The sequence below is a fragment of the Tupaia chinensis genome, unplaced genomic scaffold (genome assembly GCF_000334495.1).
Source record: "Tupaia chinensis unplaced genomic scaffold, TupChi_1.0 Scaffold145160_1, whole genome shotgun sequence".
Lineage (NCBI taxonomy): Eukaryota > Metazoa > Chordata > Mammalia > Scandentia > Tupaiidae > Tupaia > Tupaia belangeri.
In genome coordinates this window covers 12,529-38,794 of record NW_006205020.1, presented here as the reverse complement: position 1 = coordinate 38,794, position 26,266 = coordinate 12,529, and the positions used below count along the sequence as shown (strand labels likewise).

At 36.7% G+C, this 26,266-nt stretch overlaps 1 protein-coding gene and 1 pseudogene across 2 annotated transcripts; both read left to right on the top strand.

Annotated features, from left to right (window-relative positions):
• The first annotated feature begins 3,834 nt into the window (after window positions 1-3,834).
• Window positions 3,835-25,575, top strand: LOC102491601 (glycine N-phenylacetyltransferase). 2 transcript variants are annotated; one of them, XM_006167829.3, is made up of 6 exons: window positions 3,835-4,037; window positions 7,108-7,197; window positions 16,298-16,405; window positions 21,341-21,467; window positions 22,812-22,977; window positions 24,796-25,575. In XM_006167829.3, the coding sequence occupies exons 2-6, from the start codon at window positions 7,120-7,122 to the stop codon at window positions 25,196-25,198; spliced, it is 882 nt and encodes a 293-aa protein (XP_006167891.1). In that variant the 5' UTR covers window positions 3,835-4,037; window positions 7,108-7,119; the 3' UTR covers window positions 25,199-25,575. The 2 variants fall into 2 exon arrangements, with proteins under 2 accessions (XP_006167891.1, XP_006167892.1); XM_006167830.3 differs by lacking the exons at window positions 3,835-4,037; window positions 7,108-7,197; window positions 16,298-16,405 and adding an exon at window positions 17,723-17,856.
• On the top strand, window positions 4,044-5,579 carry LOC114005998 (diphosphoinositol polyphosphate phosphohydrolase 2 pseudogene; annotated as a pseudogene).
• Window positions 25,576-26,266: the final 691 nt, after the last annotated feature.

The window sequence follows — 26,266 nt, the reverse complement described above, 5'->3', positions numbered from 1 at the left end:
AATAAAGATCAGAGCTAAAATAGATAAAATTTAGAGTTAAAAAAATACAAAAGATCAACAAAAAAGTTTCTTTTTCAAAAAGATGAACAAAATTGACACACCATTAAATAGATTTTTAAAAAGAAAGACAAGTGTCAAACAAAAGCAGAAATGTAAAGGAGACATAACAACCAATAACAAAAAATACAAAGGATCACTAGAGCTATTATGAATGACTCTATGTCAGCAAATTGGAAGACTCAGAGGAAATGGATGAATGCATAAAATCGACCAAGATTTCAGGAGGAAATAGAAAACCTGAATAGACTGATAATAAATAGGGAGATTGAATCAATAATAAAAAGTCTCTCAACCACCAAAAAAATCCAAAACTAGATGGCTTTCCTGCCGAATTCAACCAGATCTTTTTTTTCCCTTCCCTAGTCTTTTTTTTCCTTCTGAAACATTTTTTTAAATTAATTAATTTACATTCATTCCCCGAGCATCGTCACAGCATACAAACTGTGATTTTCCATCCAGAATATACTGCGTAGTGGCTTAATCATACATGTTATCGTCAATAATTTCTATTTCTAGATATATATATATTAACCCCTATTGCTCACCCTCTGCCATTTCACCCTCTTCCCATACTATCTCAGCTGTCTACTATAGTTTTCCATTCCATTCCTCCACACACATTTTATTGATTCACAAAATTTCTTAAATAATATATACTTTCAAGAGCAAGTTCAGCTGATATATACATATCTGTGAATACATGTCTGACTTTAGGTGTGAAAGTCTGAGTATAATGAATATACTATAAGGTAGCACCTTGCTGATGCTATATAGCTTACTATGGTCATTAAACAGGTATTTTTAAATATATTTTCTAATTTCAAGAAAAGCCGTTTTATCAAAGAAATGCTAAGAAACTTTGCCTGAAGCTTAAAGCCAGGAAACAGGTTAGGATTCTATTCAAATAGTAGATACATGAACCTATCAGCAGCTCAAGACAGAAAAAAAAAAATCCTTAAAACTTGAAAACAAAGCCTAGAAGAAAATCAGCAATATTTTAGTCAAAAGTCATAAAATGCTATTTCACCAGTTCAGTCTCATGTACCTAATCTACTTCTGTTGTGGTTCGATCTTCCCGATTAAATTCAGGGATATAATATTCGACTCCAGATTTGTCCCTACCATTAAGTGGCCATTTTCTTAGTTTCGAACTCTTATTTCTGTCTCTTATTTTCCTGGTTATAGCACTCCCTTCAGAACTTCTTAGAGATCTGGTCTGGTGTTGATAAATTCTTTCAGGTTTTGATTACCTGAGAATGTTCTTGTCTTTTCTTCCCATGTGAAGGATAATCTTTCTGGGTATAGTATCCTTGGTTGAAATTGCCTTTCCCTTAACACTTTGAATATATTTTGCCATTATTTCCTTGCTCATATTGTTTCTGATGAGAGCTCTGCTATTAGCCTGATGGAATATCCTTTGTAGATAACTTGACATTTCTCTCTTGCCAATCTTAGTATCTTGTCTTTGTCTGTGGTTTTGGTCAATCTGGCTATAATGTGTCTTGGAGAAGATCTTCTTGGGTTGATTCTATTCGGGGTCCTTTGTATTTCTTGGGAGTGGATCTTTGAATGCCTCCCTAGGTTTGGAAAGTTTTCTTGCAGGATTTCATGGAATAGATTATCAATGCCCTTATAAATCTTTGCTTTCTGTGATACTAATTATCCAGATATTTGGATATTTGATGGTATCTAGCATTTCTTGTATATTATTCTCATTTTTTGGGGCAATTTTCTCTGTTTTCCAGGTGGATTTTTCTAGGTCAGCAATTCTATCTTTTACATCTGAGATTTGATTTTTCTGTATGATCTAATCTACTTTTAATACTTTCAAGGGAGATTTTGACTTCCTGAATTATAGCCTTCATCTCTAATAGGTCCATTTGATTATTTTTTATAGTGTGTATTTCCTGTTTCAGATTTTGCAAGAATTTCCTTACCTCCTAGAACTCATCTGTTCCTTTCTTCTGCCTTTTCTGCAGTTCATTGTCTCTCTTCTCTTCCATCTCTGCTAGCTTTGTCACTATGAATATTCTAAATCCTTTATCAGACATTTCTATGAGTTTCATTGTACTATCTGTTATTCTCTTCCCTTGGAGGAGATGTATTTTCTTGCTTTCCCATATTCCTTGTGACTCTGTGGTGATTTGTAGTCATCTCATGGATGATGAGTTTCTTCCTAATTCTTGATGTTCAATCTGTGCATTTAAAGGTGTGCCAAAGGAGGTGATCTTTAATCTCTCTTCCATTCCTTTTTCACCCTTTGATTCAGTGAGCATAGAGGAATATTCTGACCCTAATCATATTCAGATGTTTGGATCTTGTTCATTTGGACCTCTCTATAAACTTAGTGAGAAAAGACCCCTAGAAATGAATGTGGAGGGAGAAGTCTCAGCAGAAGATCTTCATTTTTACTCAAGGGAAGCAATATTTCAGAGCTCAAGTTCAGTATCCATCACAGGATGGGCCTGGCCTGAGTTTTGTTTTGTTTTGTTTTTGTAAGTTTATTTGTGTCTGAAAAGAGAGAGAGAGGGGCATATTTAGCACATTCTTCATGCCACAGTCCTCCCCAAGTACTGCAGCCAGCCAGAACCCTAGGCACATTCAAGTGAATACCTGGTATGTTCAGGTAGACTCAGGACCAAAGCTGAGAGTTCTTCCAAATGGCCTCCAGTATCAAGTAGCAGTACCCAGACTTCCTCTATCACCATGACTGGGTCTCTACCAGTCTCTTAAAAGAAAACTAATACCAGTTCTTCTTAAAGTAGTTCAAGATATTGAATGGGGGGATAATTCTTCCAAACACTTTCTATGAAACTAGCATAACTCTGATACCAAAACCAGATGATGATACCACATAAAAAGAAAACTACAAACCAATATTCCTGAAGAACATAATTTAAAACCTCAACAAAATAGTAGCATACCAAACCCAACAGCATATCAAAAAGAATATACACCCATGACCAAGTGTGATTCATCCCAGAGACATAAGGATGATTCAATACACACAAATCAGTACGCACAATACATAAGATCAACAGAAGGAAAGACAAAACCCATATGATCAAGGGGACCAGCAGTTAGTGTAATGGCTATGTCACTGGACCCCCATGTAGTCAACTGCAGATCGAGTCCTGGACTTGGTGGCTTAAACTCATGCTGGGCGCGCGTGTGTGTGTGTGTGCCCAAAATCCCAAGAGGAGAATGGAGGAGAAGGGATTGTGGTGTGGCCATCCACCCTGGGGGGGTTATTTCTCACTTTCTGTCTCTCTGTCTCTCTCTGTCTTTCTGGCAAGCACACATGCCCTATAGCAAAAACCTCTCCAAAAAACAAAAAACAAAAAAAAATATGATCATCTCAATAAATACAGAAAAAGCATTTGACAAAATTCAACATCCCTTCATGATAAAAACCCTCAACAAATTAGTTAAAGAAGCAACATCCCTCAACACAATAAAAGCCATATATGACAAACCTACAGCTAACATGACACTGAATGGAAAAAAGTTGAAAGCTTTTCTTCTAAAAGGCTGAGTAAAACAAAGATGTCCAATTTCACCACTCTTATTCCACATTGTGTTAAAAGTCCTAGCTAGAACAATTAGAGGAAAAAAACAAGTGGCATTCAAATTGCAGAGGAGAAAGTCAAGTTATTCTTGTTTCCAGAATGTGTGCATATATGTATATGTATATATGTATATATATATATGTGTGTGTGTGTGTGTGTGTGTGTGTGTATTTTCTTTCTCTCCTGAAGACTTGACCTAGCCCTCACTTGCAATCATCTCTATTCCTGGGAAGAGTGGTAGTGTGGAGGGCCTCCTATGTGGGTGGCTGCAGCAGCAGCAACAGCGGTGAGAACTCGCCTCTGATGAAGTTCAAGTAAAACTAGACTCCAATCTATGACCCTGAGGGCTTCAGGAAGCAGTCTATTTCTCTGCACTTCCAGAAAAAACAGGAGGAAGAGGTGCTGCTGGTGAGTAGCAGTCTACCCAGATCACTGGATTACCCTGGGAGGAGGGATGGCACCCAGGGAGAAGGGATGGTGACCAGGGAGGAGTCTGGAGGTGCTGCAGTGAGGGAAGTGTATAAAGAGGCTAACATCAAAGGAAAATTAGGCAGACTTCTGCCTGATTCCCTAAAATCAGGGAATCTTTGAGAACCAAGACTGAAAGCACAGAATATATATTTATGTTCTTTCGGTCATCTCAATGTTCAAGGATTGGAAAGATTATGTAAAGATAGGAAGGAAGAAAGAGCGAAAAGCTAAAGCTGAGTTGTCCCCCTACAGATGGGAATTCCATGGTCCCTTTCCTTACAGATAATAATGTCTTGTTTGTAACAGCTGCCCAGACCACAGGTTGCCACCTACTATAAGATAGGAAATTGGAAAGACCTTTCCCACTAAGTGCAGTCTCATGGGGGAGGCTTCTTTGTTTTCCTTGGCCAACATCTGAATGATGCTTGCTTTAACTTTTGACCTACCATTAGAATTGGCTCTACGAATATTTTGTCATATTTATTTAAAGGTATGATTGAAGATTTTGCATACTGTATCAATGATTCCTAAATATGGCTACATATGAAACATTATTTGTGGATGTGGTGGAGATGATGCAGATCAAATGCCAGTCTCATACACTGCCATGAGAATGTAAGATAGTGCAGCCTTCAGATACAATTTTTATAAAGCTAAACATATTTATCATATGATCCTGCAAATGGACTCCAAGAAAAGCAAAAACATATGTCCTCACAAAGACTTGTCCATAAATACTCATGGCAACATTATTTATTCATAATCACAAAAACTAGAAACAACCTTGTATTAAACACCTTGCTAGATTAAACTCTAATACATCAATGCAACGAAGTATTATTCAGCAATTAAAAGGAATGAATTAAGAGAATATACAGCAACTTGAGTTTGTGGAAATAAAAGAAACTAGTGGAAATAAAAGAAACTAGTCTCAAAAAGTTGTATACTAAATAATTCCATTTATTTGACAGGCCATTCAAGGATAAGTATAAGAACTAACAAATATCCAATTAGCAATTACTTAGGGCTGGAAATCAGAGAAGACTGATTGCAAAGAAATACAATTAAGCTTTTTCTATATTGAAAGTAGTCTATATCCCTATTATGGTGCTAGGTACACCAATGTATACATTTATGAAAGTTTATGAAATAATCCACTTAAAATGGCAAATTTTACTGTATAAAACTATGCCTCGATTAGAAGAGGTGAAGAACAATAACACAAAGAATCTGAAGAGCTTTGAAAAGCTTTTGCAATACTACGCTACACTATTTTTATAACCCCTATATGAGGGCTCAAGGAAAAGTTTTGTTTTCTTTTTTACTCTATTAGCAGTAAAGGCTATGCTTTATTTAAGTAATAATGCCAGCAGTAATTAAGATGGTGGATGCCTATTGTGTACTACTTAAGTCAAGGGCTCTACTAAAGATTTCAAAACTCAGGGGACTAGCAGTTAGCATAATGGCTATGTCACTGGACTCCCATGTAGCCGACCGGGCGCATGTGCATGTGTGCCCAAGATCCCGAGAGGAGAATGGAGGAAGAGGGATTGCAGTGTGGCCATCCCCCCGCCGTGTGTGGGGGGGTGATTTCTCGTTTTCTGTCTCTCTGTCTTTCTGGTGAGTGCACGCACCCTGTAACAAAATCCTCTCAATAAAAAAAAAAAAGATTTTAAAACTCAGTGTCTCATTTTCCACTTTCCAGTTGTCAGGATTACCCACATTTTAATCCTTTTCAGTTAATTTCTAATCTACAAATTGCTGTGCAGAAGATAAATCACAAACTGGACTGGTTTTGGATGGTAGGATATATAGGCTGTTGGTTTTGCTAATTACAACAATAGGAAGAGTAATAATAACTAATATTTTATACCAGTTCAATGTATATTTAAAAATAGCTAGAAGAGAGGATTTCAAATGATCACATCATAAAGTGGTGATAAGTGTTTAGTATGGTGACTATGTGTATTTCTATGGTTTGATCATTATGTATTATAATCATATATTGAAAAATCACACTGTACTCATAAATATGTACAACTATTATATGCTAATAAAAATTATAGTCACTAACTGAGTGCTTACTAGGTCCAGATGCTATTCTAAGCATTGCACAGGTGTTGGTTATTTGTGTCATCTTCGATGTGAAGTAAGTACTATAGTCATTTTAATTTACAGAAGAGGAAACCAAGGCACCGAGGAGTAGAGAAGCTTGTCTGAAGTCATAAACTTCTAAATGGCAGTTGGACTTGTCATAAGTGGAAATTTAAACTCAAAGGCTGCTCATGCAGGCTTAGAAAATAGATTTGTTAATCTCAGTGCATTCTTCACTATTTGAATTTCACATAGTATAAAATAAAAACAAAATTTTTAGAAATACGTTTAAAAGCCAGAGCCAGCAGGTGGCATGGTGGTTAAGTTGTTTGATTCCCACTTGGCAGATTGCTGTTTGAGTCCTGGGCCTGTTGGCTTGAAAATCATGCCAGGCATGTGTGCGTGTATGCCCAAAATCCTGAGAGGAAAATGGAGGAGAAGGGTAATGTGCTCATCGCCCCTGAGGGGTGATTTCTCACTTACCTTCTCTGGTGAGTACACATTGACCTATGGCAAAATAAATTTTTAAAAATAACAAAAAAATAAAAAATAAAAAAGAGAGAGAACTAGAGAAAGAAAAACATTAAAAATAATTTCAGGCCCAGCCTCTGTGGTGTAGTTAGTAGTTTACCTGATTGCAGTGTTTGAAGCTTACTGGTAACAGCAGCTTGAATCTCCAGCTAAGTGAGCCTGAAAACACTCTTGGTGAATGCACTTAGGAATAATTTTTAAAATGTTTTAAAGGAGCACTGTGCTTTCTACCAGTCTTACTCTTTCTTAGAGTTAGGTCTAAGGTCAATAATGAAATAACAGGAATGGGTAACATGGCATTAACTTAAAGTACCCAGTATGTCTGTACATCTTGCACTTCTTCTCATTCCTTGATGCTTTTTGATCTTCTTTTTATGTTAAGGTACCTGCCAAGATGTTCCATTTGCAGAACCCACAGGTGCTACAGATGCTTGAAAAGTCCTTGATAAAGAGCCTCCCTGAATCCTTAAAGGTAAGAGTAAAACATTCTTAGGGGGTAAAAAAAAGCCTAGGATCTACTCATGCAAGGTTTGAGAAAGACAATGAGCATCCTCTGAGCATCTCTTCTGTGCCATGAACTCACTTGTATTGTACCTCATTTCATTCATATCTTGCCGAAAGGCAGGTATAATATATCTATATACTAATGAAGAAACATGGGCAAAGTTAGATAGTTTGACCAAGACCACACCAATTGTGAGTAGCAATGCCACAACTACATCCAGTAAATTCTTTGCTGTGTGACAAAAATATTCCCTCGTACTCTCCCAAGAATTGTCTTATATAATACTGAAAGTTTTATTCAGAGTTGCAATATTAACTAACACATTAATGTTTTATTTGTTCTTCCTAAATAACCGTGTGCCTGATAAGATATTAACTACATGACCCTTCTTTGAAATTAATAGTAGAACAATTCTCATTTTGCCATACTCTAATGAATTATGCATATTTGGGGTAAGATGGTAATTTCATTTTAGGAATATATCAGTGATCTCGTCCCAGAGAAGTGCTTTATTTTGTCACAATAATGTATGTTACAAAGTGACTAGAATATCATCAGGAATGAAGAGTGCCTTTATATTTCAATAAAGATATTCATTCACCAGGAAGACATTTTTTAAAATGTGGAAATATATACACATTATGACAGAGTCTCAAAATATACAAGACAAAAACTGATAGAGCTGAAAGAAGATAAACCCATGGGTATCATTAAACACTTCAATATTCTTGTCTTAATAGTTTATGGAACAAACAGAAAACATCTAAGTATATATAAAACCTGAAGAATATTATAAATCCATGAGAATTCATTGATATTGACAGAATTTGCTCAACAGCATCAGAATATATATTCTTTTCAAGTACTTAGAGAACATTAACCAAGATAGACCATATTTTTCAGATTTTTAAATAACTGAAATCCAACTAAGTTTGTTTTTCTAGTGTCCATAACAATTTTTAATGCTTGTATGACCTTCAGTCTTTCAGTCTTTGCCATAGAGTGCTGACAACCGGTATATGTTAAGTGGAGACATACAATGTCACTCTTTCATAGCCTGACTTGCTTCACTCAGCAACAAATCTTTCATATTTGTCCACTTTCTATCAAATTTCAGGGTTCTTGTTGCTTTTTATGGCTAAATAGTAGTCCATGGAGTATATGTGCCATAGTTTTTCAAAACATTCATCCGTTCATGGGCATTTAGGTTGGCTCCATGTCTTAGTAATCATGAATAAGGCTGCAGTGAATATAGATGTGCAAGCGCTTTTCCAATTGAGCATTCTCCTGTCCTTTGGGTAGATACCCAGGAGTGAAATTGCTGGATCATATGGTAGTTCTATTTGAATGTCTTTGAGGAACCTCCATATTGTTTTCCACAGTGGCTGGACCAATTTGCAATCCCACCAACAGTGTAGGAGTGTTCCCCTTTCACCGCATTCCCTCCAGCACTTATCTTTTTTTTGTTTTTTTAAATCTTTGCCATTCTGACTGGGGTTAGGTGGTATCTCAAAGTGTTTTTAATCTGCATCTCCCTTATGATAAAGGATGTTAAACATTTCTTCATATGCTTTTTGGCTATTCATATGTCTTCCTAAGAGAGTTGTTTATTTAGATAATTTTCACATCTATTAATTGGGTTCATCTTTTTTTTCCTAGTAAGCTGCTTGAGTTCTCTGTGATTCTGGTTATCAGTCTCTTATCTGGGCCACAGTCAACAAAAATTCTCTCCCATTGTGAGGATTGTCAATTCACACTAATGACAGTGTCCTTTGCTATGCAGAAACTCCTTAATCTGATGTAATCCCACTTGTGTATTTTGGGGATTATATTCTGTGCTTTGGGGGTCTTACTTAAGAAGTCTTGACCAATCCCAATGTCTCCCACAGTTTCCCCAGTGTTTTCCACCAGAAGTTTAATCATTTACGGTCTTAGGTTTACAACTTTGATCCACTTTGAGTTGAGTTTTGTTAATTGTGATGGATAGAAGTTCAGATTCATCTTTGTGCAGGTGGATACCCAGTTTTTCCAGCACCATTTGCTAAAGAGGTTTTCCTTTTCCCACTGGATTGACTGGTACTCTTCGTCAAAGACGAGTTAGATGTATGATTTGGGGTTTATTTTTTGAGTCTCTACTGTGTTCCATTGGTTCTCATGTCTGTTTTTGTGCCAATACCATGCTGTTTTGATTATCACAGCTTTGTAATATACTTTGGGGTCAGGAAGTGAGATGTCCCCTACTCTACTCTTCTTGTGCAGAATGGCTTTGATGATTCAGTGTCCTTTATGATTCCATACAAATTCTATGATTGTCTTTTTGAAATCTGTGAAGAATGTCTCTTGTAATTTTATAGGGATTGTATTAAATATGTAGATTAATTTGGGTGGGCATCCCATTTTGATTATATTAACTCTGCCAATCCAGGAACATGGGATTTCCTTCCACTTTTCTGTGTTTTTTATTTTTTATTTTCTTTTTAAGGTTTTCATAGATTTCCTTATAGAGATTTTTTACTTCCTGGATTAGTTTTATTCCTAAGTATCTTATACTTCTTGTGGCTATGGTAAACGGGATTACTTTCTTCAGTTCTGTGTCTGCTTATTGTTTGTATATAAAGATGCTATAGATTTTTGTAAGTTAATGTTGTATCCTGCCACTTTACTGTATGCATTAATTACCTTGAGGAGTTTTTTTTTGTGGATACTGTTGGGTGTTCTACATAAACAATCATGTCATCTGCAAACAGAGATAATTTCCGTTCTTCTTTTGCTATTGGAATCCCTTTTATTTCCTTCTCTTGTTTGATCGCATTGGCTAGGACTTCCAGTACTATATTGAACAGGAACAGAGAAAGTGGACAGCCTTGTTTCAGACCAGTTTGTTTGTTTGTTTATTTATTTATTTATTTATTTATTTATTTATTTATTGGATAGGTTTTTGCTATAAGGTGTGTGCGCTCGCCAGAAAGACAGAGAGAGAGAGAAAGAGAGAGAGAGAGAGAGAGAGAAAGTGAGAAAACACCCCCCAGGGGGAATGGCCACACCACAATCCCTTCTCCTCCATTCTCCCCTCGGGATCTTGGGCATGCATGCATACGCACCTGGTATGAATTTAAACCAGGTTTGGGACTTGAACCGTGGTCGGCTACATGGGAGTTCAGCGACATAGCCATTAAGCTAACTGCTGGTCCCTCTTGTTCCAGTTTTTAGTGGAAAAGCTTTAAGCTTTTCCCCATTTAGTATAATGTTAGCTATAGGTTTTTCATAGATGGCTTTTATTGATCTGAGAAGTGATCCTTCTATGCCAATTTTACAGAGGGTCTTAATCATGAAAGGATGTTGTATTTTGTCAAATGCTTTTTCTGCATCAATTGAAATGATCTTATGGGTTTTATCTTTCTTTCTGTTACTATGGTATATTACATTTATGGTCTTGCTTATGTTGAACCACCCTTGCATCCCTGGAATAAAGCCCACATGGTTGTGATGAATAATCTTTTTTTTTTTTTTGGAGAGGTTTTTCACTATAGGGCGCGTGTGCTCGCCAGACAGAGAGAGACATAGAGACAGAGAGCGAGAAATCACCCCCCAGGGGTGATGGCCACGCCACAATCCCTTCTCCTCCATTCTCCTCTCGGGATCTTGGGCATGCACACACACACGTGCCCGGTGTGAGTTTTAAGCCACCGGGTCCGGGACGTGAACCGCAGTCGACTACATGGGAGTCCAGCGACATAGCCATTATGCTAACTGCTGGTTCCCATGAATAATCTTTTTTATATGCTCTTGAATATGGTTAGCAAGTATCTTGTTGAGAATTTTTGCATCTATATTCATCAGAGATATAGATCTGTAGTTTTCCTTTTTTTCATGTCCTTATCCATTTTGGGAATGAGGGTGATGGAGGCTTCATAGAATGAGTTCGGAAGGGTTCCTTCCTTTTGGATATCTAGAAACAGTGTAAGTAGGATGGAAACTACCTTTTCTATAAAAGTGTTGTAATATTCAATAGTGAAGATATCAGGCCCTAGACTTTTCTTTGTTCGGAAGTTATTTATTACTGATTCATTCTCATTGCTTGTTATAAGTCTATTCAGGCTTTTCTTTTCTTTTCTTTTTGAGAGGTTTTTGCTATAGGGTGTGTGTGCTTGCCAGACAGAGAGAGACAGAAGCGAGAACTCTCCCCAGGGGGGATTATGCTGCCATCCCTTCTCCTCCATCTTCTCCTCCATTCTCTTCTCATATCTTGGGCACACATGCACTCACACCTAGCAAGAGTTTAAGCCACCAGGACTGGGACTCAAACCACAGTTGACTACATGGGAATCTAGCGACATAGCCATTACACCAGCTGCTGATCCTTATTCAGGTTTCCAATGTCCTCTTGAGTCAATCTTGGTAGATTATATATCTTCAGGAATTTGTCCATCTCATCCAGGCTTTCTTGTCTGTTGGAATAGTCACTCATAGTATCCTCTAATGATGTTTTGCGTTTCTGTTATGTCGGTTGTAATGTTGCCTAATTCATTATGAATTTGATGCATCTGGTTCCTTTCTCTCTTCTTAATTAGTGTAGGTAATGGTGTGTCAATATTGTCTATCTTTCAAAGAATCAGCATTTGCTTTAATTTATTTTCTGTGTAATTTGCTTATTTTCTATTTCATTTATTTCTGCTTTATTTTTATTATTTCTTTTCTGCTGGCATTCTTTTGCTTTTTGTTGTTGTTGTTTTTCCAATTCCCTGAGACATGATGTTAGGTTGTCCTTTTGCCACCTTTCCATCTTTTTCTTGTTTGCACTAATTACTATGAATTGTCCTCTCATGACTGCTTTTTCAGTGTCTCATAGATTAAGGAAACTTTTGTACTCATTACCATTTGTTTCCATGAATCTTTTGATTTCAGTCTTAATGTCTTCAGTAGACATAAAGTCATTTAGAAGTAGGTTATTTAGTTTCCATGTATTTGTGTGTATTTTTGAGGGTTTTTCCTGAGATTAAAATCAAGTTTAATTCCATCAATGTCAGAGAAGATGCTGTATATAGTTTCTATGCTCTTGAATCTTTAAAAGCTGTTTTTGTGCCCTATCATATGGTCAATCTTTGAGAAAGTACCATGTGGGGCTGAGAAAAATATATATTTTGTGTTTTTTGGATGGAAAGTTCTATAGATGTCTATCAAGTCCATCTCATTTATGCTATCATTTAGGTCCTGGATCTCTTTGCTTATTTTTTGTCTCATTGACCTGTCTAAAGAACATAATGGAGTGTTGAGATCTCCAACAATTACTGTGTTACAGTCTATCTCTCTTTTTAGATCATGCAGTCTTTCCTTTATATATTTGGGTGCTACTAAATTTGGTGCATAGTTATTTAAAAGCGTTTTATCTTCTTGATGAATTAGCCCTTCTACTACTATATAATGCCCTTCTTTTTCTCTTCTTACGGTTTTTATCTTGAAATCTATTTTGTCCAAACTCAGTATAATGAATAGTGACTCTGGCTCTTTTCTGGTTTCCATTTGCATGAAATACCTTTTCCCAGCCCTTCACTTTTAGTCTATGTTTGTCTTTATCCATGAGCTGGGTTTCTTGTAGGCAGCAGGTGGAGGATTTCTGATTTTTAATCCAGTCCACCAGCCTGTGTCTGTTGATAGGAGAATGTAATCCATTAATATTCAATGTTATTATTGATATTTCCAGACTCATCCCTAAAATTAAGTTGGCCATATTCTTGGTTGTTTTTTGTTCTCTTGTTGCTGTGTGTATCTTTAGTTTTCTTAGTACAGTACTCCTTTCAGAATTTCTTGAAGAGCTGGTCTGGAGTTGGTAAATTCTATCAGGTTTTGTTTATCCAAGAACGTTTTTATTTTCTTTTCCCATATGAAGGATAATCTTCCTAGGTAAAGTATTCTTAGTTAAAATTGTTTTTCATTTAACACTTTGAATATCTTTCCTCATTCTTTCCTTGCTTGCGTTGTATCCCATGAGAGTTCCAGTGTTAGCCTGATGGAATAGCCTTTGTAGGTAATTTGATATTTCTCTCTCATTAATCTTAGTATCTTGTCTGTCATTTTGATCAATCTAGCTATAACGTGCTGTGGAGAGGATCTTCTTGGATTGATTCTACCTGGGATTTTTTGTATTTCTTGGGTCTGGGCAGAAATAGATTTTCTAAGAGGACTACAGAAAATTATTCACCATGAAAATAGAAGCAAAAATCCTCAACAAAATACTATCGGGTTGAATCCAGCAATATTTTTTAAAAATGCATTATAACCAAGGGGGATTTATCCTGAGAATGAAAATAAGTTCAACATTCAAAAATTAGTCAGTGCAGTTCTCCATATCAACAGACTAAAGAAGAAAAACTATATGATATTTTCTTAATAGTGCAAAAGAAGTAGTTGACAACATTTATTATTCCTAATAAACATGAAACTAACAGCAAACTAGGAGTTGTAGGGAATTTCTTCAACACAATAAAAAAATGGGAAAAACTTATACTTAATATCACACTAAGTAATGAAATATTGAGTATTCCCTCTAAGATAACAAGGTGAGAATATTCACTCTTACTACCTCTCTTCAATGTAGTACTGAATGTCTAGCCAGTACAAAAGGTATTAAAGAAATAAAAGGAATATACATTTAGTTTTTGTTTTTTTTAGAGGAATTATTTATTTTATTTGTTATCATTATTATTATTATTTGATTTGACCAGTGAGATACTTACAGAGAGCGAGAGAGAGGGAAAGTGAGAAAGCAAGTTGCCAGGTCTGGGACTCAAACCATGGTCGGTCATGTGGGAGGCCAGTACCTTAACCACTGCACCACCTGCTAGCCCTGTATGTTTGTTTTTTAAAGACAGTGTCTCACAATTATCTTTTTCAAGTCTCACTCCTGTCTCAGCCTTACAACTAAGACCACAGGAATACCCCCCAAGCTCTTTTTATTTTATTTTTAAAAATTTTCTACAAGGTGCATGTACTCCCTGGGAGGAGAGAGTGAAAGAGAGAGAGAAAGTGAGAAAGCACCCCCCATGGGAGGTAACCATACCATAATCCTTTCTCCTCCATTCTCTTGGATTTGGGGTACTCATGCACATGCACCCTGTGTGTTTTTCAAGTCACTGAGTCTGAGACTCAAACCTCAGAATCATCCCAGTCACCATAATCACCATACTGCCTGGTTGGCCTAGAAACACATCTTTGAAAGTAAAAAACAGAATAGTGTCCATTACAGGTGGCATGATTGTCTAATGTAGAAAATCCCAAGGAGTCTTAAAAAAAGAAAACAAACAAACAAAAAAACAAAAAACCTTCCCAATACAAAATGTCAGTTTAGCAAGTTCACAAACTTAAATGCCTATTGACAAAATATAAAAACTGATTTTCTTTGTATGTACTAGAAATTCCAATTGGAATTCAAAATGAAAAATGAGTACCATTGGGCCAGCCACACTGGTACAGTGCTAATGGGCTATCCAACAATGCTGTATTCATACAGAAAGGCCATAAGTCTGGTTCCCAGGTCAACTTACACAATCTGGACGTACATGTCCATGATCTTGGCTGGCCAGGAAGGGTTGGCATGCATGTGGAGGAAGGAAAGGCAACATGAGACCTTCCTCTGTCACTCTCTATCTCTCACTCTCATGAAATGAATAACTAAAGTACTACTTAAAATAGCACTAAAAACAGAAAAAGCCCTTAGGTTAGCTTAAATATTCTTCCACTAATGAATCACATATCTGGACTCCCCAAAGCAACATGAGGGTGACGTATGTAGTACAGTTATTACACTGATCATGGCAATAAAAATCAGGTAGGAATGTTCTAACATGATGTGTTTTGCTGATTTAGATGCTGTGGCACCTTGTATAGGACTAAGCCACAGTGACTTAGTATGACTCCAAATCACTGATCTTGTGACTAAAGTAACACAGGGAAGCTGTTAAGGGAGCAAAGTTTGGGGTCATACTGCTTTGATTCAATAAACTCACTGTTTGTTACGTAACATTGCAAAAGTTAAACAACTCTGAGTCTTGGTGTACTTGCTGGTATAATGAGTAAATTCAGATATCAATATTTTTGGTAAACATTCACTACTGAACTCATTTAACCTTTCCAAAAAGTAATTTGTATATATATGTGAGGGGAGGGATATCTTTAAATAATAATTGAACTTTGACACAAGAACTCCCCTCCTAAATTTTCCAATAATAGTCATATTTACAAATAATTACATTAAAAATGTTCATTGAAAAATTAACTTAAGGGACCAGCAGTTGGCATAATGGCTATGTCACTGGACTCCCATGTAGTCAACTGTGGTTTGAGTCCTGAACTCGGCGGCTTAAACTCACGCCAGGTGCATGTGCGTGCGTGCCCAAGATCCCAAGAGGAGAATGGAGGAGAAGGGATTGTGGCGTAGCCACCCCCCCTGGGGGTGATTTCTTGCTTTCTGTCTCTCTGTCTCTCTCTTTCTGGTGAGTGCACGCACCCTATGGCATTTTTACCCCCAAAAAAAAAAAAAAAAAAAAAAAAACTCTCCCAAACAAACAAAAAAAATTAACTTAAGATAAAAAATCAGAGAAAACTATAATGGTTGACAATATGAGGTAGGACAATTAAATTAGAGGATTTCTATACAATGGGATCATACGGTCATTAATCATGATTATGTATATTTGTGTTTATTGAGGTGAAAATATGCCATTGTTTGGAAAAATAGATGATAAACTACTATATATTAGGTAATTTCATTGTTTATAAAATTATGTGTATATGTAAATAAATGGAAGGAAAGATTATAATACTAAATTCTACAATTGTTCATTTGTTCATTTGACTTATCTGTATATTTAACTGCATTTATATGATATTCTCATGACTTGACACCAAAAGTTATTTTTATTTGGGGTAATAAAATAGAAATTCAGACTGTTTGAACTAGATGCCCTATTAGTTATTTACCCCAATTTCATAGAAACATGCCTTGTCCAGGTCAGACACAAAACATTTACCATCCCTTCATATGTGCTGACTCTTTGTTGAAATCCAATAGGTTTATGGGACCGTCTTCCACATGAACCAGGGAAATCCCTTCAAGCTAAAGGCCCTGGTGGATAAATGGCCTGATTTTAATACAGTGGTTATCCGCCCTCAGGAGCAGGTAAGGTGCCAGATACAGAATTAATTTACCTTTGTGTTCATATTTTCTGTGCATCCATTATGTACCTGGCAATCTGATAGATCCTGGAAAATAGAAATGAATCCTAGTAATGGTCAACAAGTCTTTATCTTCAAGGAATTTGAAGGAAAGGACTTGAGGAAAACACAGATGAACAGATAAATTCCAACATGGTGTAAAAATGTACAAGAACATTTATATTCTTATTTTAGGTATTGTTTCTTGTTTAAACAACATTTATGCTTTTATTTTAAGATTATGTTTCAAGATATAGAAGTAGCATGGCAGAGAGATGATTAAAACCAGAGGTGTATATCATGCTGGGTAAAGTCTTTTTGCAATCTAAATGATGTATAATAATTGAATGTATAAATAATAATAATAATAGAACATTTTTAAAAATGTTGAGACACTGGAAAGAAATACATATGTAACCAAAGTTTTGGAAAAAAAATAACATGAAACAAGGAAATGAAAGTGATTCCTGCCCTGCATATTTCTTGACAAGTATGTAACATGCAAATCATTGGGTATCCTGAACTATTTATTTCCCATTAGGGAATTCCTGAATTAAATATTAAAAGCTGGATATAAAACAAACAAACAAACAAACAAAAAAGAGATGTCAAGGGGTCAGGGAAAGAGCCAGGTGCATGTGCGTGCGTGCCCAAGATCCCAAGAGGAGAATGGAGGAGAAGGGATTGTGGCGTAGCCACCCCCCCTGGGGGTGATTTCTTGCTTTCTGTCTCTCTGTCTCTCTCTTTCTGGTGAGTGCACGCACCCTATGGAAAAAAAAAAAAAAAAAACTCTCCCAAACAAACAAAAAAAATTAACTTAAGATAAAAAATCAGAGAAAACTATAATGGTTGACAATATGAGGTAGGACAATTAAATTAGAGGATTTCTATACAATGGGATCATACGGTCATTAATCATGATTATGTATATTTGTGTTTATTGAGGTGAAAATATGCCATTGTTTGGAAAAATAGATGATAAACTACTATATATTAGGTAATTTCATTGTTTATAAAATTATGTGTATATGTAAATAAATGGAAGGAAAGATTATAATACTAAATTCTACAATTGTTCATTTGTTCATTTGACTTATCTGTATATTTAACTGCATTTATATGATATTCTCATGACTTGACACCAAAAGTTATTTTTATTTGGGGTAATAAAATAGAAATTCAGACTGTTTGAACTAGATGCCCTATTAGTTATTTACCCCAATTTCATAGAAACATGCCTTGTCCAGGTCAGACACAAAACATTTACCATCCCTTCATATGTGCTGACTCTTTGTTGAAATCCAATAGGTTTATGGGACCGTCTTCCACATGAACCAGGGAAATCCCTTCAAGCTAAAGGCCCTGGTGGATAAATGGCCTGATTTTAATACAGTGGTTATCCGCCCTCAGGAGCAGGTAAGGTGCCAGATACAGAATTAATTTACCTTTGTGTTCATATTTTCTGTGCATCCATTATGTACCTGGCAATCTGATAGATCCTGGAAAATAGAAATGAATCCTAGTAATGGTCAACAAGTCTTTATCTTCAAGGAATTTGAAGGAAAGGACTTGAGGAAAACACAGATGAACAGATAAATTCCAACATGGTGTAAAAATGTACAAGAACATTTATATTCTTATTTTAGGTATTGTTTCTTGTTTAAACAACATTTATGCTTTTATTTTAAGATTATGTTTCAAGATATAGAAGTAGCATGGCAGAGAGATGATTAAAACCAGAGGTGTATATCATGCTGGGTAAAGTCTTTTTGCAATCTAAATGATGTATAATAATTGAATGTATAAATAATAATAATAATAGAACATTTTTAAAAATGTTGAGACACTGGAAAGAAATACATATGTAACCAAAGTTTTGGAAAAAAAATAACATGAAACAAGGAAATGAAAGTGATTCCTGCCCTGCATATTTCTTGACAAGTATGTAACATGCAAATCATTGGGTATCCTGAACTATTTATTTCCCATTAGGGAATTCCTGAATTAAATATTAAAAGCTGGATATAAAACAAACAAACAAACAAACAAAAAAGAGATGTCAAGGGGTCAGGGAAAGATCAAAAAGTCTTTCTGATAGACATTTTACCCAAATAGATCTTGAAGATAAATAGGATCTGATAGGCTCACAAGAACAGAGAGTACTTTAAAACAAATGTTGGTGAGAGTGTGAAGAAAAGAGAATTGTTGAACACTGTTGAAATAAATGTTACTTGTTGCAGTCATTATGAAAAACAATATAGACGTTTCTGGAGAAATTAAAAATTGAACTACAGTATGACTCAGCAATCTTCTTCTGGGCATATAAGCAAAGAAAATAAAATCACCACTTGGTAAATAGATCTCCACTCATATATTCATTGCAGCATACACACAATAGCCAAGATTTGAAGCCACCTGAATGTTCATTGAAGGAGGAATAGATAAAGAAACTGTGATGCACACATGCATGCACACACTTGCCTGCATACACACTCACACACACACACACACACACACACACACACAGGAATAGTATTCAGACTATAAAAAGATGGAGATCCCGTCACTTACAACATGGATAAACTTAGAAGATATTATGCTAAGAGAAATAAGCAAGAAACAGAAGAAAAATACTGCATGATCTCACTTATATGTGGAATCTAAAATAAGATAAAAAGTCAAATATATGGGGATAGAGAATAAAATAATGGTTTCAGGGACTGGATATAGAGAGGGAGTGAGATAGGGATATTAAGTCATAGACTATAAAGTAGCAGATATGTAGGTTTAATAAATCTAGATATCTGATGTACAGTAGGAGGACTATTGGTACTAAAATTATATTTGGAATTCCCACTAAATGAGTATATTTTAACTGTCTCTGCCAAAAAAAAAATAAAAAGATACTGTGAGCTGATAGATATACTAATTTTCTTCACATAGCAATTATTTTACTATTTATATGTATCCTATTAACAAGTTTTGTACCTTAATATACACAATAAAATTTATTTTAAAAAACTGAATACAAAAATAAAGAATTTTATGTTAATCATTAAAATGAAAAAAGAAATAATATTTTTCATGATTTGAATATGTTCCCTGAACATTCATATATTGAGCCATTATAATGGAATTTTAGAGAATGAAAACTTGATGCAATTATTATGTCGAAGCGAACCTTTGGAAGGAGATTAATGGTTGAGTGTTATGGCCTTTGAAAGGAGAATAATGACTGGGTATTAGTAGTCACCATGATTGAGCCGTGGTGGGTTTATAAGAAGAGGACGTGGAAAAATAGAGACTAACATGGAACACAGACCATGGTCTGTCTGCACATGGTCTTTTCTTTTTCTGTCACTGTGCTGTGATATAGGCTGACCTGATGCCAGCCCTATACCTTTGGACTTTCCAGCCACCAGAGTCATGAGTCAAATAAATTTCTACTTCTTTATAAAACACTCAGTAATTTTTGTTAGTGACACATTAATGGACAAAGACAGCACCGTATTTGTTATTTGAATGTGATCACAGATTTTCAGTGGTATTATTGCTGAGTTGTGAGTGTATTTCTATTTAAATTTTTCTAGCTATTCTGAGTAATTATATTCATTTTCAAGTAAATTCCATCTATTTGTTTATTTAAGTTTATACATTTATTTCAGGTGAGGAGGTAGGAAGAAAGACAAGCACCCTCAGTGGGTTCTCTCCATGATCTCACCCTCAGCCTTTCCAGTCATCCAGGATCATGGGCACCTGCACATCCACCAGTGTGTATAGGTAGACACAGGAACTCAACTCCAATCTTCCAGATGGCTCCAACATCATGGAGCAGTGTGCCACCTCTGCACTATCAGAGCTGGACCAAATAATCCCATCTCTTACTTGTTAACTTTGATACCCCTTTGAACAAATTTTCTTTTAATTTTGCTGGGAATGCAGACTTTTTTGGGGGGGTGAGGAGTTGGGTTTTTTTTTTTCTTTTTGGTATATTTCATTTTTATTTTTATTTAATTAATTTATTTATTTTAAAATTTTTTATACATTCAATCACATTATTTAGCTCACAAAATGAACATCTGAATGTATGAACATTTTTCCCTAATCCAGTAGATCAAAATATCTTCAACAGATAACACCACACCTCCCTGTCCCAATTCTCTGCCTCCGTATTCCTCCTCCAAATGTCCTTCCCCAAACCCCACTCCTCCACACACCCCACATCTGGCATTCACACCCATCTCTTGTGTTTGTACATCCTTTAGTCAATCATTTTCAGTCATAGAGTGTGGACACTCAGTGTATAAGTGGGGACATACAATGTCTCTCCTTCATAGCCTGGCTTGCTTCACTCAGCAGTAAATCTTCCATATTCTTTTTTTAAAAAACAATAGTGCATTGTGGTTTACACTTTAAACACATCCATATATATTTATTTTGTATAGCTTTATCATGTGTAAATGAAAATTCTAATACAAGACTACCTGTGTCCATTTCAATACTGTTATGTTCATAATGCATGTGTTTGGAGGCTCTTTTACATAAAATAAGAATTATTCTTGCAACAGAAGCTTGCTTTTGACAATGCTCTTCTTTTTTTCCCCCTAAGAGTACAGGATTATACAAGAATACTTTGTAAACCAGTATATGTTTGGTTCACTTGAAATTTAATGCAATATGTAAATATTTGGTTCAATAAGTTTTTGAAAAATAAATTATATAATTGATCCCTTGATTTGGCTTCGTGATATACATAATTCTGAAATAATGATAATGCATCAAGAAAAATATCTATACTTGAACTTATAAATGAGCACAGTATAGTGAAATACTAAATACAAATATTATAATCACTTGGTATAAGCAATTTTGACTTATTCCATATTGCTCAACCAAACAGGAGATGACAGACGACTTTGATCACTATATCAACACCTACCAAATCTATTCTAAAGACCCCAAGAACTGTCAAGAATTCCTTGGCATATCAGATGTCATCAATTGGAAACAACATTTACAGATCCAAAGTAAGGAGACTGGGAGGTGTTTTGCCTTCTGGGACTAACCCGTATCTACATCTTTAGGGTCAAGACTCTCAGTTTGGTGTTTATTTCATATGTCAGCTTCCATTACCTCTACAGTATAGTAGAATTTAAATTGTACAAACTATGGGATTTACATAAGGAACTTTGAGTAATGTAATTTCTTGTTAGCTGAGGATTCATGATCAATTTTCCAGACATATTAAGATTTCCTTAAGACAACTGGATTTAAGAGCAGAACTTGTCCTTTGACCTTCCATTCCTGGAATAGGAATGACAGCTCATTGTGCCACAGAACACCTCCCAGACCACCACCACCACCAACGGCTGTGGCTATGAGCATGCCTCTGGAGTAAGACTTCCTAGGGTGGCATGCTCACTCTGTTACTGTTTTGTGATTTTGAGTAAGTAATTTATCTATTACTCAGTTTCCAAATAAAAATAAAGAATATTAAAAGACCCTAACACATAGGGTCAATGTAAGCATTATATGCTATATTAGACCAATACCTGGGCATGTAGCATGTGCTAGATTTTGTATTACTCAAAATAGAGATACTACTAGAAATCCTGAATACATCACCATGAAATGAAAGGAGAAATGGATTTAAAAAAAAAAGTAACCAGGGCTGACTTGGTGACATAATGGTAATAAGGTTAGCTACAACTTTTTCTTTAAGTTTATTTCTTTCTTTTATGAGAGTGAGACACAGAGTCAAACACTCTCAATAGGTTCTCACACTCCTCCTGTCCCCAGCCTTGCTAGCCAGCCAGGATCACAGTGCACATGCCTGATATGTACAGGACAACCAGAGATGTAAACTCACAATCTTCTGGTGGTTCAGCGTCCATTAAGCAGTATTACCACCACCCCACCCAATCAGGCCTGGCTACCACTTCTATGGTGGTGCCCTAATACAAGTCTGTGCAGAAGAAGCCAGATCCCAGGTGTCCAATAGAGTTCAAGTCCCAACCATGCTGGCTTGAAATATACTGGGTATAGGCATGCATGTCCTGTATCCTGATGGGATGAAATATGTGCAGGAGAGGGATTGTGGGGTGACCAAGCACTATTTGGGGTGTTGTTCTCTCTCATACATATGCACATAATCGCTAGCATTAAAAAAAATTTCTCCTTTGACTTCACAGAGAAATAATCAGGAATTATAGGATTATCTTTAGGTTTTTGTATAAGAGAAAATATACTCAGAGAGCAACTTGGCCATGGTCACACAGTGTGTGGCAACACCTGTAACAGGACTCTGGCTGTGTACATCCATTGGGCAATTTCTTGATGTGCGATTTCTTCTCTCCCTCACTTCCCTCTAGGTTCACAGTCCAGCCTGGATGAGGTGATACAAAGTCTTGCATCTGCAAAATTGGTCCAGGTGAAGAGAGCACAATGCCTTCTCTATATAATGCCTAAGACAGCAAAGAAACTAATTCCACTCCTACTGCAGGAGTTAGATCATAAACCTGGCAGACCCAAGGCCATGTGAGTGTGATAAAAGATGGTGGGCTCTACACACATTTCTCACTACTGAAGTAGCCTTCCAACTTCTCTCCCCACACTTATCCTTACTCCCCACAGTTGATTTCCAGGATGATCATTTTAGTATGTAACTTGACTATTGTCATTCATTTGCTTAAAAGCAACCAGTATTTCTTAGATCACCCTGAATAAAATCCAACCATTTTTTATGGGCCTTTAAGGCCCTACAAGACTTGCACCCATCACCACTTGGACTTCATCTTGTCTTTCTTGCACAATGTCATCACAGGTATGAACTTCTTTCTGCTACTTCATTTTCATACATGCATACATGCCTTCGGGTCATTGTAAGTGTTCTTTATCTCCTTAAAATGTCCTTCCTCTGATCTTCACATATTGTTCCTCTTTTTGCCATTCATATTCTCAGATTTCATTTCCTTTAACAGTCTTTTCAGAGACCCTTCCCGAAAACCACTTATCCCATAATCTGTCACTATAGAACCCAATTTTTATTTTCTTTGTTGCACTCATCAGTATCTTAAATCAGCTCAATTGTGTTTTTACCTACCTGTCTGTTTGAAGCCTCCATCATAATTTATTTTAGAGTTTTTTTTTTTTCTTTTTTTGCTATAGGGCATGTACACTTGCCAGAGAGACAGAAAGAAACAGTCAGGACCAGCAGTTAGCGTAATGGCTATGTTGCTGGACTCCCATGTAGTCGATCGCGGTTCATGTCCCAGACCCGGTGGCTTAAAACTCATGCCAGGCGCATATGCGTGCGTGCCCAAGATCCCAAGAGGAGAATGGAGGAGAAGGGATTGTGGCGTGGCCATCCCCCTGGGGGGGGGATTTCTCACTTTCTGTCTCTCTTTCTCTCTCTGTCTGTCTGGCGAGCGCACGCACCATGGCAAAAACCTCTCAAAACAAACAAACAAACAAACAAACAAAAAAAAAAAAACCCAAACTACACACACACATCATGAAGTACATTACAACCTGGAAAGCATCTCACATCTAGCATCTCATTGGAGCCTCTTGTCCACCCTACCAGATAGGTAGCATAGGAGACATCATCCCCATTTTCCTGACAGAAAGCAGGCTCTGATGATGAGGTGGTTTATTCACCATGTGGATGGTTCAGGACCTAAGTGGGGCTTGAGTCCAGAGCTTCCAATTCCACATCCTGGACCATTTCCAGGATTCCTCCTGAAGCCCTTTACGTCATTGCAGGAGCTCTCAGACTTCAGTTCTGTCCCAGTGCTGTCTGCACTCCACTCTGCTGCCCCTCTCTGGACTTGAGTTCTCTCATTTGTTCTGTATAGTGGCAACAAAATCTCTGACCTCAGTATCCTCAGATTCCATTATTCTAAGCATTGGCTTTACTCCTTTACTAACATGTGCTTTAGGGCACTTATTGATTTTCCACTTACCCATTTGTCTAATGTATAAAACAGGGTTAATACCACTGATGCATTTTACTTGGAGGGTCATAACAATATTGAGAAGGACAATACTTCATTTTTATTATTATTATTTTTTTGTGATACGGCCCTTCGTACTTGTCATTCAAAAGTTTTTCTAATATTTATGTCTGTCTTTCGACAGAGAAGCTATTAATATTTCCCATGTATTGTGAGAAAATACGGAGTCAAAAAGACACTAAGTTACTTCCTAGGACCACACAACTAGTTAGACTCCAAGCCCCAGCAGTCTGGCTACACAGGTTATTTTCTTGCCTCTCAAGACAGCTTGGGAAAACAGATATTGTACTTCATAGTATGTGTGACATTAAGGATTCTTCTTTTCCCTTGTTCTCAACAGCAATCGAGATATGTTTAAACACTCATCCCTGGATGTTACCCACGCTGCCTTGGTGAATAAATTCTGGCATTTTGGAGGCAACGAGAGAGGCCAGAGATTCATTGAGCGTTGCATCCAGACCTTCCCCAACTTCTGTCTGCTGGGGCCAGAGGGGACCCCTGTGTCTTGGTCCCTGATGGACCAGTCTGGGGAGGTGCGGATGGGGGCCACCGTGCCTGAGTATCGAGGTCAGGGTCTGAGCTCCTATGCTCTCTATACCCACATCCAGGCTTTGGACAAACTTGGCTTTCCCACATATAACCATACGGACAAAGCCAACAAAATCATACAAAAAATGAGCCACACTCTAGGTCATATCCTACTGCCCTGTAGCTGGAACCAGTGGCACTGTGTGCCTCTGTGAAGCTGGTTCTGAGCACAAGACAGGGCTGGATGGGCTGTGTATATGACTAGAGGAGTGGACAGTGGGCAAAAAGAAAATAAATTTTAATCGGTGTTCATGAATTGAATGATGTTTGGGCTCTCTGGAAACAGTGTGAATGGGCATGAGGACCGCCACGGTCCCAGAGAGTAAATTCCTTTTTTGGTTTAGTACACCTGGCATGGCCATCTTCCTGTAGTGCCTCCTGGCCTTGTTCAATGTCCTATACTTCTGGGTCTCAGTGACACATTTTGTTTAGCTACATGCTACCCTTTGCTCTTCTCCTGGAACATTATTTCACACGTGGGCAGATCTTGCCAGTTTTGCTGAGACTTGGTGGTATCATGTAGGGAGTAAAATCTTTCTCTTCATTTTTTTCCCTCTCTTTTTCCATTTTTTTTTTTAAGAGAGATTTTTGCTATCAGGCACATGTGCTCACCAGAGATACAGAGAGAGACAGAAAGTGAGAAATCAACTCCCAGGGAGGATGGCCACATCACAATCCCTTCTTCTCCATTCTCCTCTTGGCATTTTGGGCACACATGCACATGCAACCAGTGTGTGTTTTAAGTGGGCAGGTCCAAGACTCAAACCACACCCAGTTACGTGGGAATCCAGACATTATACCAGCTGCTGGTCCCTCCCTCTCTTTTTCTATGACCTCTTTATTTAGCAGCCAAAATGTTTTCTATCTCTTCAGTAGGTATTTGGAGTGATTCTGTCACTGGCTTTTTAAAAATATTTGTTTAATAACCATATTAACATATTACATGCATAAATATATGATACTATGTGTATATGACACCTGAGTTAGTTATTAAGGGAAATACTAATTAGTTGTAGCATTTTCTTCCACTATCATCCCAAGAAAGTGAAAATATCATTGTCTTCCTAAAGTCAGATTAATTTTTGCTCCCACAATCATCACACTATAAATACATTTTATTTTAGATTGTAGAAGTTAATATATGGAAGTCCACTAGTTAGAAGGCATGGAAAGAGGATAGTAGGGAGACACAAAGAGATAGATCAATACTGACAAATACTCAC